This window comes from Drosophila tropicalis, unplaced genomic scaffold (assembly GCF_018151085.1).
Source record: "Drosophila tropicalis isolate 14030-0801.00 unplaced genomic scaffold, ASM1815108v1 contig_593, whole genome shotgun sequence".
In the NCBI taxonomy this organism is placed as follows: domain Eukaryota; kingdom Metazoa; phylum Arthropoda; class Insecta; order Diptera; family Drosophilidae; genus Drosophila; species Drosophila tropicalis.
In genome coordinates, this window is record NW_027173070.1 from 17,644,706 (window position 1) to 17,661,810 (window position 17,105).

The 17,105-nt window shown below is 34.9% G+C and overlaps 2 protein-coding genes across 2 annotated transcripts in view; one reads left to right on the forward strand and one right to left on the reverse strand.

Moving 5' to 3' along the window:
* The window catches only part of mtt (mangetout), a 127,679-nt gene that overhangs the window by 62,690 nt on the left and 47,884 nt on the right, over window positions 1-17,105 (forward strand). The window lies entirely within an intron of this gene.
* On the reverse strand, window positions 771-2,612 carry LOC137576287 (uncharacterized). The gene is made up of 3 exons (XM_068289304.1): window positions 2,600-2,612; window positions 1,011-2,251; window positions 771-955 (listed from the first exon to the last, which is right to left on the reverse strand). Coding segments are annotated over exons 1-3 (1,254 nt in total). The 5' UTR covers window positions 2,601-2,612; the 3' UTR covers window positions 771-943.

Consider the following 17,105-nt stretch of genomic DNA (forward strand, 5'->3'; position numbering starts at 1 on the left):
ATACACAAACGAATATCTCCTGTTTTCTTTTTTACTAACACGATTGGTGACGCGTACTCCGACTCACTCGGCTGTATAATTCCTTTTTTTAAATAATCATCTAATAATATTTGCAATTGATCTTTTTCTGTATATGAAAGGCGTCTGGGAGAACAACTAAAGGGTTTCGATTTTTCTAAATTTAATTTGATTTCACATCTAGTCATTGGCTCTTCTGGGATTGTCGCATTTAAAGAATAAATTTTAATTATTTGTCTTAGTTTACATTTGGTATCATAATTCAGTTTTTCGTCCCAATTAAAATCTTCAATTGTGTCTTCAGTGTAATTAATATTTGATAAGTCATTGACGACTTTTTCTAATTCTTCCTCAATAAATTTGTTATTTGATTGAATAGTAAGTATTTCGTGTCTCTGTTCATTTAACGTCCTATCAGACTGTATCCTATCTTTTTCCTTTAACTCTGTGTTATCTGTTTTATTTAATTCTATACTAACTGTTTCATCTAACTGTTTACTTACTATTTTATCTACTTGTTTACTAACTGTTTCATCTAACTGTTTACTTACTATTTTATCTACTTGTTTACTAACTGTTTCATCTAACTGTTTACTATATTTTAAGTTAGAATTATTTGTATCTTCTCTGTTTTCAATCTCCATTTTTTGTACTGTAACCAATTTCAGTGCGCTTAGATTAAATTTCAAATTACATGCCGCTAAAAAGTCTCTTCCAAGAACTACATCGTGACTCATAGACTCATTCGGTACTACATTTAAATAAAAATAACATTTTATTGATCCTTTCAATACATAACATAAGGTTTTTCCAAATATGTTTAATTGGCTTTGATTTAAACCGAAATATTCTTTCAATACTGGCTCCAGTGTTAGGTGATTTGATATATGACGTTTTTTAACAAAAGAAATAGAGCTTCCAGAGTCTAGGAGGCACGCTGCAATTAATGGAGATCTAGATTTTTGACAAAAATATATATTGAATATTCTTACATATTGGTTGCCAGTCGCACTCTTCCTCTCCGGACATTGGGCAACAAAATGGCCAAAAACACCACAAGCGTAGCAAGATCCTCGCTCCCTTTTCGGTTTATGACAATCAATTGCTAGATGACCCTTGGAATTGCAATTCACGCAACGCACATCCTTATAGACGCTGTTATAAGACTCTCTGCCCGATTGTGTTGGAATAGGATGTTTCTTTAACTCCGGTAGACGCACTGATGAAAACGCCTGAAGGATTTGCCTTGGATCCGAAAAACACTGGATACGTGCTTGATCGCGCAAACTTTTTGATGATATCCCGTCAATGATGCACTCCAACAGCTCCTCCATATCTATGTTGATGTCATCAGCCAGCCTCATCTTTTCATCGAAATAGGAACCAAAATTCTCGCTGGCTAGCCACTTGCGATTCTGAAATTTGCTTCTAGCCTCAGCTTTCGATGTTTTATTTCCAAATGCCAAGTAAAGTTGATCAAACAGCTGATCGACCGGCTCGAGAATACGTGTCGCACTGTTGTGCAGCCACTGTTGTGCTTTACCCTTTAGCTTAGCGATAAACAGCATCCGCATGCATACAACATCCAAGTTATATATTTGCGAAATATTTTGCATCTGAGAAATCCAAGCGCGAGCACAAGTGTCCCCATTATAATCCATAGCAACTTCCTTTGCTAGCGACAGAGCTGCTGCTGGTGAATCCAATAACTTGTTTATCATTTGGTTGGATCGCTGTTCAACACTACCATATTTGGCGGTGCCAATGTGGTCGTTGATATTTCCAGCGTTGCCACTGCAGTTGGTGTCTTTTAGAGCGTTGCCACTGTGGATGTTGACGTCATTAATGCTGTCAAGGCAATCGACTGTAAGATTGCCATGTGCTCGATCTGAAACCTCGAGACACAACTTCTGTAGCATGGCTCTGGTAGCATTGAGTTCTCCACGTAACTGTATCAATGTTACAGCTTCATCGTTTAATGCTTCCATTTGCTCTGGCTGAGCGCTGATTTGTTGTTCGACAGCTTCAATCTCCTCATCATGCGGTAGCTCAGCATCCACATGTTGAGCTAGGGGCTGATCACGGTTTCCTTGCTGCTCAATGTTTTCAGCTTGCTGAGACTCCGGTGGACTTCCACGCTGCTCTGGTGGAATTTCAAGCAGACGGGCCATAATTTCGGCTCTAGAGCCCGTTGTAGGCAGACCGAGACTCTGTAACCACTGTTTTAAAAACACTACGGAACACAAATTAAAGTTAACTTCGTTCATGGCGAGTAAGAACCACTTCTGAGATTGTAAGAGTTATAATCGTTTATTATTTTCTCAGCTTTAATATCAATTCACAATGGATGGATTAATATTTTTATGTTTTTCTCAAATGCACGTCTGGTCGCTGTAAGCTTTTCAGATAGGAAGAACGTATCAGCGTTGTCTTCTTTTAAGGTCATCGATATCACAACATTGATATCGATATAACTTAATCGCTACATAATACAGGTTATCGCTTATACAATAGGGTTCTTTTATATATGTATTGGATTAGCGTTATTATTGAAGTAAGTAAATAAGTATTATATACATACTTAGACCAGGGGATTTATATGTAGCCTACTACAATATATTTTCGAATAACCCTCAACTCGTAGGTAAAAGAGACTAAAAACAGTTATACGCAAAGTTATAATAAAGTCAAAAAGTTCCTGATCAGATTAGAATGCTTTTCAACTATCATATTTTTCTGCCAATTTTATTAGCCCCGTTGTTTAAATATAGGATCGGTGTTTTCCTCCATTCCTTGACCCATTCCCAGTAAACAATTTACAAAATTACTTTCTTCGATTAAGCTTTTATCTCTCAGTTGTCTCTAAGTTGTCTTGTGGAACTATATTTCAGCCGCAAGTTTGTTGGTGAAAGGTGAAAGCAATAGAGTGTTATATACCCACAGGATATTTTGCCTACAAAAGCAGACTTCTTGCTGAAATCTATCTGTTAATAATAAATGTCAGCCTTATCTTTTAGCTGCCATGTTACTGAAACTGAAAGCTAAGAGCATGGTTAAGAGTGTAAGCTTAAGTGTCGTGTGGGTAGTAGCTAAGTACATATTCTAATTTGTTCGAATACTTATATATATACTTTTTAGAGCTTATAAACCTTTACGAACTGTGACGGGCTGTCTTCCGGAGAGCCTGAGTTGACAGGCTCTGTCTTTGAAATTTTTATTATGCATTAGTACTAATACTCATTTCCATCAAGTCATTTCTATTTGACGACAGTTTAATAAAATTTTGCAACAGGGAAGGGGTCTTTTTGTATTTGTCTTGCTTTTATCGTCATATTTCATTGATTGTTTCCTTCCGGTATTTAAGTAACCAACCTACATACACCCCTTTATAGTCATTAAAAATTGTTTCCTACACATATAAGCAAAAACTTTATTCCACATAGTTTAAGGTGAGAGACCTGCAAACTCAGAAAGAAGGATTTCTTTTGGAGTAGTATAAATCTGTTCTGTATAATTTTCCTCCCAAAGGCGTGTACCTGGTCATTTGTATATACTATATAGTTGATAGGGAAAATGTAGAAATTTGCTTAAGGGCAAATTCCTTCGGCAGTGCTACTCCTGTAACTCATTTTTCAGTATATAGACCGAATAAATCAAATTAACACATGCTGTGTATATGCATGTTCTACTCTTTATTTGTTTAGGACTTAAAATTGAAATTATTATTCTTTTCTTTGTTGTTGTTGGTGTTGTTGTTGTTGCTGTTGTGGTATCTTTGTTCACACAGAGAAAGGTCATAAATCTGCGAAATGTTTTACCACAGCATTTGCGTTGCGGCTAACACACTCCAGCCAGGCGTTATAAATACCGCTTAAAATTTCCCAATAGTTTTAGGCATTTGTATGTATGAATGGGCGCATTTTCAATTGACAGCCGAACAGAGTGACTAATAGATATTTAAATACATACATATGTATTTACAAATATGCATATTAATATAAAATGAATGTGTTTGTTAAATATGTTTTATTCATGGCCGAGTTTAGTGGGTTATAATGTTTGCCCAACTGCAGCTGAGTAGCCTCAAAAAGTTTCTATTGGCCACTTAAAACTTTAACCGCATACATAACCTCAGTCTGATTTATGCCGTTATATGGTAAATATTTAAAAGTTATTTATTAAATATTTATAATTTACTTATGCAAGACGCCATAAAACATAATTTATTGCGCGATTTTTTTCTTATTCGTTCTCCCTTCGGGTGTCATAATGAAAAGTGTGAATTGAAAATCAAATAAATCTGCGTAGGGGAAAAAAATATTAATAATAAAGGAATTTGAAAGCTGGCACAGAGAGTGATAATATATCATGCGAAATATTTTTATGACTGCTCAGCCATTTTTATGTACTATCATTTTTATGTAATAATTCATAAAAAATACAAATTTCTGCGCAATTCTACAGAGGGATAAATGTGTATCTTGCTAAGAGCGTGAAATTTTATTCGTAAATAATAAGGGAAAACTCCAAAAATTCTTCAATTCGTCAAGCTTATGGAATGAAATATATTTTACAAAGAAACTATTCGTTGACATAACGGAAATTTCATTTTAAATTCAGAGAAATTTGTTGATAGAAAAAAGTTGTTGGAAATAAGACCAAGTTATATTCAGCAGTTATAAATCATTTCATAACATTTTTTCTGATGACGGAAGTAATTACAACTTTCCTTTAAGGCAAGTTATTTAAGGAAAACCAGTAAAGATAAAGAAAAAACATTAATTGGAATTATTTTTAGCTTTCTCAATCTCTTTTGGAGTGTTTGTTTGAGACATAAACCGAGTGGATGCCAAGGTGGTCAATACGGAAAGATGACTTTATTTATTGATCTGTTTTCATCCCAATTTTACTTAAAAATAAGTATAATTTTCAATAGAAACGATTGTCAGGTTTCTACTTTTGAAATGAATACTTCTTTTATTTTAAGCTTATGTCGAAGTAATAAAAATTGGCATCTTGATCATAATGCATTGTTAAAAACTGGCTCATTGAGCCAGATTTAATTTTTGTTGGCATAAATCTTGTTTAATTTATTATGAATTCAGTAAGGTATATCGAATCTATTTTAATGTAATTTAAAATTTTTTCAATTTTAGATGCCAAAAAGTAATGTTTTATGATCTCATGTTTAATCAATCAATTGATTGTTATGTCAAATATAAGTGATGTGCAGCTTTGCGCTGGCAGCTAAACCCAGCACAGAAATCCTTGTCCAAGTCCATGTGTATTAAATATATTTATCTTGAATGATTTCGAGTCATATGATCGATGACTTGGTTGGGGGTTGTCACTGTAAAGTCTTTTTAAAACAAAAACTACCCAAAGACTGAGTTTTTAATCTTGTTCTTACACTTTTTGCTCAATTTTGAACATTCTGTTCAGGTTTCGTAACTCAAGTTAACTTTGAAAAAGCAAATTCTGGACCACTGGAAGTATTCAATAGGTTACTCAAAGTATTTAGCAAACACCAAAAACTAAGCTCAAAAGTATGCAAATTTTATAATGTAGAGCAAATCATGATAAAACCAGGACTGGAAACCAATAATCAAAACATTATTTTAGTCCCACTAACTTGACTATTCAGAGTACTAGCATTCAAATTAGAGTTTATATCAAAATAAATAAATCAGGGTGAGAAATATGTTAAAATCGAAAATCGAAAAACCATTTACCAACCAATACCAACTATTTTCTTTAATTTTAGTTTTCTCATTCTCACAAATCACTGAAAATTGTTGGTTTAACTCGAATTTAAATCTACAAAAGTCCCGCTGATATCCTTAAACGCCAGCAGACGAAAAACAATAGGAGAACAATAAAAGCAAGAGCTCTAAAAATACAGTAAAAAACCCACTTGCAGGTATTCTCGATGTGCTTGATTATATTAAGCATTACTCATTGTCCGACTGACAATTGAATCTGTGTCAAGTACATAGTCTGGCTTTTATGTAAACTCGAAGTGAATGGGATATGTGAATATGTGGTTAAGGGATGGGATGGGTGGGAGGAGAGGTTGTGGGCGGCATAATGGGTATGTAGTAATTGTGGCGGTGTTGTTGGTGGCGGTAACTTCATTAGAATTCAATTTCGCTGATGCCTCATCGGGGTTTATCAATATTGACCATATTGTCAGAAGCCAAAATGGAGTTTGCCACCGAATGGTGTGCTTCCGTCTATTTGCATAACTAAATAGTTCAATAGACAAAAGGAATATAACCCTGTGTCTCTCCCAAGGAACACAGTCTAAATAGACCGAAGGGGATATGTATATCTGGTTATTTACTGGAATATAATTAGCACCTTGTTTACCTGGCAGTTGGGTGTGAAATTCAATTTGCTAGCAGTTAGAATAGGATTAATTGGGTTAAGTAAATGCATAGAAAACCTGAACGTTGTGCAGTTCTCGGTAGATAAGTTGTCTAAGTTCTTTCGGTTTTCAGCATCTTCTTGGAACTAATTTTTGTACACTTCAAACTCTGAAATGCCATCGCGATTCTTTTTTGCCTTGTTTTTGCACTGAAAACTGAAATTTAAGTAAATCTAACATTGTTCAGAATGCCTTATTCTTTATTTTCCTCATAGTTTGAAAGTTGTGACTAACAGTCTAACTACCAGTCATGTGGAAGTTATTTTGTATTTTAACATACCACATAAAGCTCGGTTTGTGTCTTGGATAACATGGGAGACAGCAGTTCCAGACGAAGTCTGTTATCATTTTGGGACAAAGTGCTAAATGGTTTGCATTTTGGGACAATATATTAGATCAGTCTTTGAATTTAACTGACTGCAGTTGGATCTTCAGAGTTCAATTTACTGCTAATATTAGGTGTTGACTATTTGTCTCTATTTATTTTTAATAAAAAATCTAGAAATATATCTGCTGGTAGTTTTTGGAAAGTAAGTTCTAATTATCTAGTTTCTTACTCACCAACAAGCATCTCAAGTTTTAAAGCATTGTGCAATGACTTTAAGCCATATAGAATCAAGCAACAGTTATTTTCCCTCAACTGGAGAGGAAAATATGTACAATTTTGTCCCTGATGAATGCCTCATTTCCTTGTCCATGGCAATAAATCTATGAGAGCTACTCAAAATATAAATTGTTTATGTTGTCTTAAAAAATAAGAAGGAAAAATGCTTTACGAGCTTGGCTAACGTTTCGAACCAAATCAGAGTCTGAGGCCTCAACTGACCCAGTTACTTGTAAATTGAAATTTTATTTTCACCCAATATACACACGCACCCACAAACACACATACACACACGGACAGGATACTTTGCAGGACACTCATATGCCGTGTATGGATGTACCCTCATCAAAAGGGAAGGCATAAAAAAGAATTTATTTGCCATGACGCGCCAGTGTTCTGTGGCAACTCTGGACGAATGCCTCTCAAACTCATATCATTTTAATTCGATGGGAAGCCCCTTGCTACTTGTTCATGCTGTGCTTTTTGTGCCAGTTGCTTTTGTTGTTGTTGTTGTTGTTGCCACTTAATGGAATTTGCCGCTTATGCGTTACGCATGCCGCGCATTATCCTTTCTACGCCTGCCTGACTGCCTCTGCCTTCTGGCTCTACTTTTGTGTCTGTCTGTCTGTATTTCCTGTGAAATTTGAGCTTTCTTTTGCTATAGCATGTGCTTGAGTGTGTGTGTGTGCGAATTCTTTCTGTGAAAGTTTTCTTTTCCTTTTTGTCTTTTGTTTTTCTGACTTCCTTAAGACTGCTTCACATAGCATATGCACATATGTCTATGCGTGTTGTTTGTCCTTTCGACTCTTTTTGTCGACTAACAAGATTTTATTGGCCTACTCCCTCCGGCACTCACTGGCTAATTTATATGCCCTTTAAGCTTAAGATTATTTGCTGTATTTCAATTGAAATTTAAATGTTTATCTCTGTCTATCTCACACACACATACTCTGTCTTTCGACTAATCACATAATTTTTGCATAAATCTAATATTTACACGTTGCTACAAGTTTAAACAAATTAATCTTTAACTCTGTTTACATTTGCTGCTGGTCTATTGTTTGTTTGTTTTCGGTAATGTTACATTGTTATAATTCTTCTTCGTCTATTGCCTTTGAGGCATTTTAGTGACTGCTTGCCTTACCCTTAAACTTGTCCTTCTCTCAGCACTTGGCTTTTTCTATTTTTTGTGTTCCTGCTACTCAAATGCTTTATTGTTACTTCTGATCGTTGACTTTGCCAAGCGTTTTGCTTATTTGTTATTTTGTCGATTGCCCGCCGGCACTTGAATGTCGTCTTGGATTACAAAAGATGTTGTTCGACTCCCACTCCTACTTCTTTCCCTATTGCTGCTCTTTTTGTTGCTATTGCCACTTGTGCCACATTATTTACATTATCCAAGAGTTAGTCTTGACTTTATGCACGCAATGCTGTGCACTTTGTGGGCTGCGATTTATATATATATATATGAACTTCTGTAGATATGGCATGCATCTGAGAATCAAGAAAATCTTTTGTCAGCTATTGGCTTAGGGTTGAGCTATGGGAAATGTATTCTGCATGCTGACTACATTTGCTACGTCAGTAGCAATTCCAAAGTAAAAGACGTTATGTCATCGGCTTATGTTGAAAATATTAAAGCAAAAATGCAATCGTTGCAATATGCAAATCAATCAAACGAAGAACAAATCTTGCATCTCAATTTTGAAATATTAAAAAAGCAATGAGTAGTGCAATTTTCTCTTGAGTTTAAGTAAAACTCTATTTTATTGAAGCTTTAAAATTTTTCCAGCTTTCGGGGTTAGAAGAGATTTTGCAACAACTGTCTTGAACTATTTAATAGCTTGTGTAGAATTTATGTAGTTTATGTAACTTAAAAGCTCTTCCCTAAGGCGCATCAATCAACCCAACTCTTTCCTTTAGTACCAGACGCCTATTTGAATGGATCTAATCAGGAGTTGGTGCGAAGAAAAACTTTTTGGCAATATATCTTCCTGTAAAGCTTGTTAAACTAGCTATCCCTAAGTGATATGCCAGTTGGCAAGTACAAAAAAATGTGAACAATTGCAAAAGAAAGGACTCTTGGGCTAGACAACGATGATGATGAAAATAAAATATTCAAGATGAAAATAAAAAACTGGCATTTTCGTGAAGTTCATTTCTCCCTCATGGTCTGGGTCTACCTATAAATAGAGTTGTCCTTGGTAACCATTCAGTTCCCCAGAGTTTAGTTATATATAAGATGAATTTTTTATTGCCTTTTTAAATTAAGTTAAACTTAACAATAAAGTAATGTTGACCTCGAGCCAAGACTTAAAAATAAAGAAGATTAAGTTATAAGTCAACTTGGTTCATATATTATGCAAACTTTATTTCTACTGTTAAATTATGTACACGTAAATAAACTAATAGATAAGGTAAATCTAAAGAGTGCCGAGGCGCGAATCGATATTTTATAAAATCATTAGTACTGACCATTACTACCAATCAATCACAATCGATCACTCATGAAGCTTCGAGGATTTATACATAGCATTTCCAAGATCCCATTTTATTGGTTTCGACTGAATAAAGAACATACAACGAATAACTTAATCAAAAGAAAATGAAGACCTAAATGTCGGTTTACCTACTGTCGAAGTTGAATTTGATTTATAGGTTTAAAGGTTGAATGACACTTCTCTAACTCTCACCGAGTTCAACTTTTCACTTTTTACCTTACCTTGTTATTGTTTCTTAATAGAAGTTTCTCTGGAAGCGTAATGTCTTTGTTCTATAACATGCGATAGTTTCACTACAAAACAGGAACAGATTAAGGACTATTCAATTGTCCATACTACATTCGCTTAATTCATAAATAAACTACATAATTTTGGTAATAAAGTATTAAAAATGGATTAAATTAAATAAATTTTGTAATTTAATCTAATATATTAAGTTTTCTTCGATTGATCGTGATTGATAATTGCGCAGTAATCATACCTATTATTGAATAATCGTTATAAGATTTATACCATCATAAAAAATAAGTAGTTATCCAATATTCAGAACAATTTACATTAATTTAAAACCTATTTAAGCATAACCGTACTTTTTATTTACTTAAAATTATTTAAAAGCATTTTAAATCGTCTTCTGTTTACTTTTGATTCTTCTTTTTGCATTTATGTATGTGTATATGTAACTATGTAGGTAGGTAGAATATGTATTTATATTTATGGAGTCTGTTGTCAACTGATACTCTGTACTTAAAACAAATAATTTAAATGTATATGTTGGCCACACAATCACGCTCACCAAATATTCTCAATCTGTGTCATTGCGTATACGCCTCGTTAGCCGCCTGTTTGTCGGTTATACAAAGATAATACCCAGGCACTGGATTTTGCTCTCTTTCTTTTTAAATGGTTGGAATAAAAGCCCTGTAATTAAGCGGCTTTCATGGCCAGGCAACTGTTAATTTCATTGGCATTGACAAAAACACAAAAGCCATAAAAAATACCAAACTGTCTGCTTATATGTATAGGAAAAGAATATATATATATATCCGTAGCCTTTTTTATCAATTTTGTTTGCATTGGTAACTAATGAAACCATTTGAGAAGCATTTTAACTTTACTCCATAAGATTTTTTTAGCTCTACCCCTCTGTTAATTTGAGGGGTTCTGGTGTCAGCTGTATAACAGTATAACAATATGCCAGTTGAATGTTTACTTCTTTCTCCAAGGCACGCTAACAAGTGTTTGTTTCATTCATAAAATACTGCCGAAGTGCTTGGCCCGCCAAAAACGTAGCCGATGTTAGCCGAGCAAGTGTTCTACGATTTTAGTACATTGCTCCTGATTTTTAGTACATGGACTTGCCACATTCAGTGGTGCCACAGCAGTGGCAGTTACACGCCGGTCCTTCAACCAAGCAGACGTCGCTTGCTCTAACATAAAAGAAGTGTGTCTGATATGAAGTTCTTATCAATTGATTAGCCATCTTATGGCACGTTTCGTGTGTTAAATGTAAAGTGAAACGCCAAATAAGGAAAATTATCAAAAACCAAACAAAAATAAAATCAAAGTGTAATCCTAGAGTAATAAAGGATTTCATATAATTCAAAGTGAATGCGTGTGTGTGTGTGTGCGTGTGTCTGAAGAACTGATAAAGAACTCATATAAAATGAAAAGTCATTCAATTATAATATCAAAGCAACACAAACACACACATACGCATATAAGAACCACTTGTTAAATTAAGGTTTATTTAATATAAGCCACTCGCTTTGACCTCTAATTAATTAAGACCCTAAACTCGCCGCAACCAAATCTTTAACAAACAGAGATAAATCTCAGCAAAAAAATAATAATAAAAACAAAAATAAAGCTAATAATTTCATTAGCAAAGTATAAGCATAAAGATTGAGAACCTGACTCTTGGACCATGGAAACCTTTCATTCCATTTCATCATCCAAAAGGGACAAAACAAATATTAATTAATATAAATTCCGAAAAATAAAAACAAAATGGAAAAGAATTAAAAAAAAATGAAGTAAAACTTTTGAGGATTTTTTTTTTGTGCGCTTCGCTTTAAACTTTCTACCTTTAATTACAATTTGGTTTTAAATTTGCCCAGCCAGATGAGATGATGAGCAGGCAGTTTTTCAAAATAGGAAAAGTTTCGGTCACACAAAAAACTTGAAGTATTTTAATTGAAGTGAAAATTGTGCGTGGAGAGGGCAAAAGAAATTTTATTTCCACTTGGCCCAACCTAATATGTATACACAATTTCCACTGAAATAAAACCAAATGAAAAGTGATATGATATGTTTTGTTTTCTCTTTTGCATATCACACTCTCACAACACACAACGCACAACACACAACAACACAGCACAGGTGTGTTTTAATCGTTTGTTTGTGCAATTAGACACATTTTTGTAATGTCTATTATGGGAAAATTATGCAAGAGCAAAAAAAAATAAAAAGGGAAACAAGTGTTCATACTGTACATCAGGTTCAGAGCAGATAAGAGTCAAGCTCTGGTTCTGTTGCTGGTTTGCTCATGTTTTTTTTGTCAGCCAGGATATTCAATTTCCTGACAGTTGGTAATTTAATTTTTTTTTGCATTCATCCTAATTTTAAGCTTGATACAAATTATTGTATACCCGAAAAAAGACACACACACATACACACACTCTGAACCCCTCACACATCCATGTAATTGAAGAAAAATTCTCTGGTTTTCATGCTGAACTTTGTCGGGCATTTTGATCATAGTTTTTCGGTCACGTAGTCCTGTGATAAATGTTTCTCTCCCTGAGGGTCCAGCTTAAATGACAAATTTTCGTTTTGGTTCTCTGGTTGACCTTTGTTTAATTATAAAGCTGCCCATTAACCAAAGAATGATACAGCACACAAAAACGTATTTTATATGCCCAACAGCAATGAACGAATGAAAATTTGTGTGTTTCTCTCTTCTGTTGTCTGCTGTTGTTGACAGGTTTTAGTTTACCTGCTGATAAAGATGTCAGTTAGATGCAATATTCAATAAAATTTCGTCCATTGAAATTGATAAATGGCTTGGGGGATTGGTTGGTTGAATAGAGGGAAGAGAAGGGGATTAAGTTAAAAAGTGGCAACAATTTTTCCAGAGATTAATTCGGTCAGAGACCACAGAGAGTTGCGTTTCGCTCGAGCTTTACAACTAATTGCATTTTAATGTCTGATCATTTATTATAAAATGTACTTCAGTAGCCAAAACTCTACAATATCCTATAATGAAAGGGCAGAAAGGGGCATGCACGCATAGTTGAAATTGAAAGAGCAAACTAAAATTTCCTCCTAATAGTAGTTGTAGTAACTAAAGTAAATAAGATGATAGAAATGATGCTTGGCATTCTTAGAACAGACTTAGCTACAGTTTGTTTTTTTATGCTATAAACGAGAGGTGAGAGGTCGATTGACTTGACACATACAAAGAACCCACCCACCTACCAATTGTAATTGAAGTTAATTTGCTGAGATTGCTCGCTCAGACATGAAATTCTTTCATAAACATCAACATCCATAAATAGCAATGGCAATATTCGTATTGACATTTCAATGGAAAACTCAAATATCAAACTTTTCCTGACTATCTCGTTCACACACATGGACAGTCTCTATCTCTCTTTCAACATAATTAATTATGCCGACATGCAACGTGGCGTATGCGCAATAATTAAAATAAATAAATGCGCCTAATGAGCATGCAATGTGTTTGAAGATGACCAAACCCACACATTCACCACACACAATACACACACACACACACACATAGACATCTATATTAATTTATACATACATGTTTATGTGTATGCTAGTCTTTGTACCTGTTGCCCAGACACGCCATAAATTCTCATGAGTAAAATAATTAGAAAATCAAATAAATAAGTAGTAACTGTGTCGGCCAAAGCCCACTAATGGGTAAAATGTTTGCATGGGGTGGTGCAAAAGTTTCTCAAGAACTGACGTAAAAGTTTAGACAAGTAAAACTTTTAGTTGGCCTGTCGCCAGCAAACAAAAATTTTGTGGTTCTATAAACCATTTCGGTCATATTTCTTGGGGAAATATCAAGTGGAATATCATGTTACTAGCCAAGAAAAATCTATTCTGATGTAAGGGAGGGATCTCTTTTTTTTTCACTCGCGTCAAAATGTTGGTGGGCAAAGTTTTTCCCGCCATATAGAGAGTTTGTTCTTTATTTTTCTTTGGCGGCTACAACTTTTGTGATTAAGTCAATTTGACAACCCATGGAAGGGGCAAATGAGGGTCGGGGTGTGTTTAGCAAGGGTGTTGGAATCGAGGTTGAGCTTTGACAGCCATTGCCAGAGCTTGTCAAAATGGCAAATTTCTTACACTAATTTACCAAATTGCAATCATTTTATGCCACAGAAAGGGGAACCAAGCAAGGTGGCTTGAAAAAACGGTTAGGGTGAAAGTTTGAGTGAAAAAAAATGCATTTGCCGAGCAGTTTAAAATCCATTTGTTATAAACTATGTAAGCATAACGAAATACTGCTGGCCAATGAGATAAGCGCTGCTAATTATGCAATTAAATTTTTTCTACAGTTTTTTTTCTCAGCATTTTACTTTTTTGGAGTTTTACGACATTTATTTTTTTTTGTTTTTATGACTATGCTGAAGTTTCGCCAACTGTGCGACAGATTCTGGTGGTGTTTTATTGCCTCAACGGTGGCGTCTGTAGTAAGTGGACGCAGCTTTAATTTTAATTGCATTTAGATAAGACTTAATGATGTTTCGTTTTGAATCAAAAGTTAATGCCAGCCTAGGGAAACGACAAAGTTATTATGTTAAAGCTGGCTAAAAAAGCCATTTCGCACAAAAAGGGCAATGAGTCATTCGATGACAATCGCAAAAGTGTCAACTAAACACACAAACCTGATAGTTTTGGGTTAATTTATTTTACTTTTTTGTGTTTTGTTGTAAGTTTGCCAAAATACACACTCTTATGACACACACGAAACACTCTCTGACAGTTGGTATACTTACATATACACATGCATACATATATGTGTGTAAGCCATGAGTTATATAGTTACGCGGTCGCTGCACAAAAGTATGCTATAAAATATTTAGTGCTTAGTTATGTGGTGCGTTTTGGTCTTTTTTTTCGTCGGTTCATTCATTCGCTGTTTTGTTGGTGGTTTGAGCTTGTTGGGGATTAAACGGAACGGGGTGGTGTAACGGAGACTCTGAACTGTGGCCAAAAATAAAAAAAAAAAACTCTGCCAAAATGCTAAGCATGCTTGAAACTGCCAAACAATAGACAAAACAACAATGACAACAGCAGCGGCAGCAACAACAACAAGCAGTCGTAATGATCTTTTTGTTACAAACTCACACACATACATCACACACACACACATATGTGAATGTGTGGCCTTTAGGCTCAGGGGTAACAAACAGGGAACTGGTATCTGAGGGCATGGAAATGGTTGGCAAACAGTGCCACAAAAAACAAACACACGAGCAAAGTATTATATTTGTTTTTTTTTTTTTTCTGTTCGTTATGTGTGTGTGTGTGTGAGTTTTCGTTGTTGTTGTCCTCCTCCTTTGTCATGACTTTGCGCTTTTGGCAAAACAACAAATTTTTCGGGGGTCTTTGTCTCCCTTTTTTAGTCAAACAGATATGTACATTTGCAGGCTGTTTGCATTTGTTAGCATACATTTTGCTAGCCATGTCGATGGGGCCCTAAAATGGGTGCAATTGGGGGGCGATTATTATTTTGTTGCTTGAGTCAACAGTTTCGCATTTTTTTTCCATTGCTGTGTAAATTAGAAAAGAAAAAGAAAAACTTTGAATCTATGTAGTTTTTTTTGAAATAGGTGCAAAAATTATTTTACGGCCCATTTCTGTTGGTCTTCCTCCATAACCGACATAAATTATTCAAGCAGGCCAGAAAAATATATATATATATTTTTTTGGTGGCGGTGATTGGAAGTGAAAACCGTCTTACACGTCTTTGGCCTTGTAATGGGGTACCCAAAAAGCAGTAAATGGGAGCGGCCTCCTGTAAGTAGGCAATGGATTTTTTTCAATTTGCTTTACTTACCAAATGTTATGCAAGTCACGCGCCAATATATAGCCTAGAATATACCATCTATATAAAGTATAAGAGGGAGAAGCTAAGCAAATTGGTAAGAGTAATGTAGAAAAAAAGCAACTGCTCAATGGGCCAGAAACGGCAGAGTGTAGAAGAGGCAGAAGAAGAAGAGGAACCCTCCATAAGTCTTCAGTTGCTTGGCCTTATTTGTTCGCTCTTTTGATTTATGCGACGTTTTCACACACATACACAGATACTCACAATCACACACACATACACCCACACAAGCACCGAGAGTTATTTGCCTGCCTTTTGGCTGCCATTAACATTTTGCTTTTGTTTCTGTTGCTTTCCCTGTCAACCAAGACTTGTTATTGTCAACAGCTCTAGGTACATACACATATACAAATGTATATATATCAAGTTACATACATATACATATAGCAAAACATATTTGCCATGTACTCGGTCTCAGTTGCTTGCATTTGATTGAAATTGATGGCCATAACTGATGCAATTTCGTTTAAAATTAGAATCTCTACCCAGACTTACATTGTACTCGAGTAGAACTCTGTCACAGTCAGCCGTTAGCTATTGTCAATGAAGAATCTTCATTAAGCCCCCCAGGGTAAAGAAACACCATGAAGCAACAGAAAAGAAAGAGCAGAAAAAGGCAAAAAGGCAACTTGCACTTAATGAAAAAAAAAAAAAAAAAAAACTATTTTGTTCAAGTGAGAACTATGCAGCTGCTCAGTCGTCAGTGGGGTATACTTTTTACACTCTTGCCAAATGAAATAATAATTAAAAAGTTTTTGCCTTGCCTAGGAGTAAAAAAAAGCACGAAAGAAAAGGAATCGCAACATGAGAAAAACTCTCCATTTGCATTGGTTTTTTGTTTTGCTGTAAAAGTTGTTACTTTCAATTTTAAGCAGCTAACTTGTAGAAAATTGCATAAGTTGTGCAAAACGCAATGTTGCTGCGGCTGCTGCAGCTGTTGTTGTTGTTGTTGTTGCTGCTGCTTTTGTAGTACACCGTGCGTATGCTTAATATAGAATTTGGCAAAACAAAAACACCCACATATTTGCTTTAAGTTGTAAATTTATGCACATACAATTGAGACCAACAAAATGTTAAAGGATATTCTGTTTAGCCATTTTCAAGGTCAATGAAGTCTCATATTGCCACACACACACACACATAGACTCATCGAGTCACTTACACGCCCACTCAACTCAGACATAATTAAACGCAGTCATCTATGAAGTATCAAAACAGTTTAACATAAATTTAGCATATCCATTAACTAACCTCCTACTTTGATAAACTGTTGAAGCATTTAAGAGAAATTTATGCAATTTCAATTATAAATTCACTAGCTACATATCTATCAAGCAGCTTATAAAAGGTAGAAAAATATTTTCAATACATTTTGACTAAAAGATTTGCAAATCAATTTACTAATGA